The following is a 3918-nucleotide window of genomic DNA, read 5'->3' as shown; positions in this document are numbered from 1 at the left end:
CAGACTGTATTCTTCAACCTTCATCAGTAAGTACCTCAAGTCATCCTCACTTTCAGCAAGCAAAGTTATATCGTCTGCACATCTCAGGTTGTTAATGATTCTTCCTCCAATCCTGATGCCTCGTTTTTCTTCATATAGTCCAGATTCTCAGAATCCGAGAAGGAACCCATTTAGCCTTGCCTAAAATTTACACATAGGCCATGTCCAGGGTATAACTGTGATCTAGCTAGCATGAGAATAGAATGTGTGATCTTGAGCAGAATCACTTCCTCAGAGGCCAGCCCTTAGCGGGATACCTAGGAGCTACTTTGGGCATCTGAGAAGCTCAAGAAACTGTATGAGAAATCTGGAGTAGGATATTGAGAAGGAAGCCAGGGCCCTGCAATATTGTTGCAAGTACCTATCAACAAAGTTGTCTCCCCCACAATCTTATCCTATTAGACCCTGCCTAGATCTACCTATGGTAAAGTTTCCAAGAAAACATCGCAGAGAAGGACCCTAGGGACTGAGTAGGTGGGCGGGGTAAAGGGCTGAGGCAAGCTACTTTCTAAGTGGGAATTAAGTAAATGAGCCAGTGTGGGTGGAGTGAGGGAAGGTTACATGAGACATACATACAAAATAAATCTCAAATCACTATGGTCATTCATAATCGTTTGCAACTTTTCACACAGGCAGTGGTATTATTTATTAAAATAACCAAGGTCTGGGTGCATGAGGCTGCCTAATATCAGTGCAGTGTCCTGCTTTCCCTGAGGGTCTAAATTATGAAGTACTGTAAAAAAAAAAAAAAAAAAAAAAAAAAAAAGTTTCCACCCTTGAAATAGCTACCTTACAGAGGAGAGTTAGAACCTGTTCTGGGAGTGGGGTTGTTTGTTTGAGTTCAGTGTGTGCAAAAGAGGCAAGCCTTCACAGCCACATACTTTTCTCCTCAGCGATGGTTGTAAAGACAGCTGAGGTCCTGAACTAAGTCTCTGAATGGAAATGTACACTTATAAAGATTATAAAGATTTCTTAACTATTTTGAGGAATTTTATAAATAATATGCCTATGTCTTCTGAATACACACACACATACACACACATATATAGATATACATTCAATTTTTGCTTATTTTCTCCTGAGGTTGACCTTACATAGTTACGTGTAAGGTATAATTTCTGAGATATAAGAAAGTGGTACCCTCACCTCTTAACCCAGTTACCCAAAAATATTTCTTGGGTTGGCCCACTACAGAGCCTAAAACTCCCACATATGATTTACTCATTGAAACCAGCTGTTAAAATCCAAGTGTTACATTTGGATCTTAGGTGTTGCTGTTGTTGTTATGTGCCGTCGAGTCAGACCTGACGCATAGCGACCCCTTCCTGTGTTTCCGAGGCAGTATCACTGCGAAAGTAGATTGCCCCATCTTCCTTCCGAGGAGTGGCTGGTGGATTTGAACCACCAGCCTTCTGGTTAGCAGTCAAGTGCCTTAGCCACTATGCTACCAGAGCTCCCTTGGATCTTAGGTAGACATTAGAAATTAAAGATTATATAAAATACAAAAGAATATGGAGAAATTGCTTCTTATATAATGTTAAGTTTTGAAAGAAGAATGCAAAATGGCATGCATATGGGTCTAGGTCAGTTGCTGTTCTTAAAATGCCACGGAGCTAGAGCTAGTAAATATTGCCCAGTTAGTGAACTTGAGCTCTTAGTGAAAGAAACTCGGCACTGTCAGATTTCATTCTGAATTAATGCTTTCCAGTTTCTGACCCTCAGCTCTTTATAGCATATCTGACACCTCCCCTTACTGGGCTCCGGAGGCTCTTAGCAACCTCCTGGTAATCAGGCTTGGCAAGGCCCAAGTCTCTACCCCTCAGAAAATTCATAGACACTTACATCTGCCTGTAAGCAGCTTTTATGAAAGACCTCACAAGAGTCCATTCAATCTCTTTTGGCAACAAACTTCGAAACTAAGCCCAGCCCATTTCCTCAAAAGATGACAGAGGACTTAGCAGGCTCCTATATTGTTCTGACATTGGAGAATTAAATTCTACAGACCCAAGTACAGCAGCTGATGAAACAAAATGCTGCCCTTCAGTCACAGATCCTAGAGTTCCAGAGCTCCAAACACCCAAAGAGGATGAACCATTCCAGAAGCCCTCAGAGGTCCAGAATTTCCAGCAACTCCCAAAGCCTCTGGCTCTCCCAGCAGCCTGGAAGCACCAAGATTCCACAAAGGTCAAGAAATCCCAGAAGCCCACAGAGCCTCAGGACTTCCCAGAAGCCCAGAAGTCCCAGAAGCCCCTGGAACTCCCAGCAACCCAGGACTTCCAGGAGTTTCCAATGGACCATGAGTTCCTATCAGCATGAGAGCTCCATAAGTCCCCTGAGGCCAAGGAACCCCACAAGTTTCCAATGGCCCAAGTGACCCACAAACCCCCAGCAATCAAGGAGGTTCAAGAACCTGCAGACCCAGGATGCCCCAATAGTCCATGAGCCCCAGAATTCAGATCTCCAGGATTTCCCAAATACCCAGTCCCAGAAAGCACCAGCATACCAGGAGACCCCAGAACACCTGAGCTACCATCTCCCCAGCAGTCCCTGGATTCCCTAGATGCCCAGAAGTTCCTAGAGCTCTCAGCACAGCATGAGCTTCAGGACAACCTAATAGCTATCAAGACATCAGTAGATCCAGAGTTCCCACAGACTCCTAGTAGGTTAGAGGCTGCCACTTTTTCTCCTTGAATACCTCTTCAATGGGGATGTCCAGAAGCTACCTGAGTTCGTGGTTGAACTGAATCATCACATGAAAGTCAGAGGCCACCAGTATCCCACTGAAGCAGCCTTGGGGAGTTTCATTGGCAACTGCTTCTCGGGTGAAGCAAGAAAGTGGCTCCAGCCCTTAATAGATGTCCAAAGCACCCTATTGGATCAATTAGAAAGTTTCATATGGGTGCTTCAGGATACTTTCAACAATTCAGAAAACAGGCAAGATGCCAACCACCACATCCAACAGCTCTGTCAAGGGAAGGACGTTGTCCACCAGTACACAACCCACTTCCATCTCATTGCTCAAGAGCTAAAAAAAGATGAAATTACTCTCTGCATTCAATTTCAGGATGGACTTTACAGTTCTATGCAATATGAACTGTCTCATACAAGCCCAGCCACTAATCTATCTGATCTGATCATCCAGTGCATCAGCCTAGAAGAAAGCCTAAGTGGTAAGCCTGATCCGATACAAACAGAAGAAAGCTCCTCTGAAGAAAGCAACAATCCTGAAAGCCCACCAGCTGAAAACCACCATATGAGAGCTGCAAGCCACCACCCACACTTCAGTGATGCTGAATGGGCCCACTGCCGTGAAGGCCACTTGTGCCTCTACTGTGGTCATCCTGGTCATTTTGCCAGAAATTTCCCTGTTAAACCTTGTTGTGTCCAACAGGTGGGAAGCCCAGCGGTAAGGGGGATCCTGGGGGGGGCCAATCTACAAATATATGCCCCCCTCTCTTCCAATATCCATGTCCCATACCCTATGGATAACTGTTGAACTTCAACTGGGAAGACAAAAATTCTTTGAGCAAACATTGGTGGATTAAGGCTCCTACAGAAACAGCATTGACCATTCTGTAGTTCTTCAAGACAAGCTGCCCATTCACAATAACATATTGCCCCTAATGCTCAAAACTGTAGATGGCTGTCCACTGATCAATGCACCCATAACTAAGGAAACACCACCTGTTGAAGTTAAAATTGGAAACCATATTGAAGACCACCAGTTTGACATAATTGATGCATGAAGGTACCCTCTGATTCTTGGAATCCAATGGCTTGAGACACATGATCCAAACATAGAGTGGAGTACACACACTGTGTCCTTTCCATCCCTTTATTATCATGACAATTGCTTCAGGCACAGATGGAATAGAAGAT

The 3918-nt window shown here is 44.3% G+C and overlaps 1 protein-coding gene across 1 annotated transcript; it reads left to right on the top strand.

Annotated features, from left to right (window-relative positions):
- Positions 1 to 1981: 1981 nt before the first annotated feature.
- On the top strand, positions 1982 to 3445 carry RTL3 (retrotransposon Gag like 3; the record flags this gene model as incomplete). The annotated part of the gene is given in 5 exon segments (XM_042783325.1): positions 1982 to 2105; positions 2108 to 2349; positions 2429 to 2558; positions 2561 to 2724; positions 2726 to 3445. Coding segments are annotated over 5 exon segments (1380 nt in total), but the record flags the coding sequence as incomplete, so codon positions are not given.
- Positions 3446 to 3918: the final 473 nt, after the last annotated feature.

This window comes from Orycteropus afer, unplaced genomic scaffold (assembly GCF_000298275.1).
Source record: "Orycteropus afer afer isolate SDZICR_OR568_19922 unplaced genomic scaffold, OryAfe1.0 scaffold00897, whole genome shotgun sequence".
Lineage (NCBI taxonomy): Eukaryota > Metazoa > Chordata > Mammalia > Tubulidentata > Orycteropodidae > Orycteropus > Orycteropus afer.
Note: the sequence above shows the minus strand (reverse complement) of the source record. Positions and strands in the feature narration are given on the sequence as shown.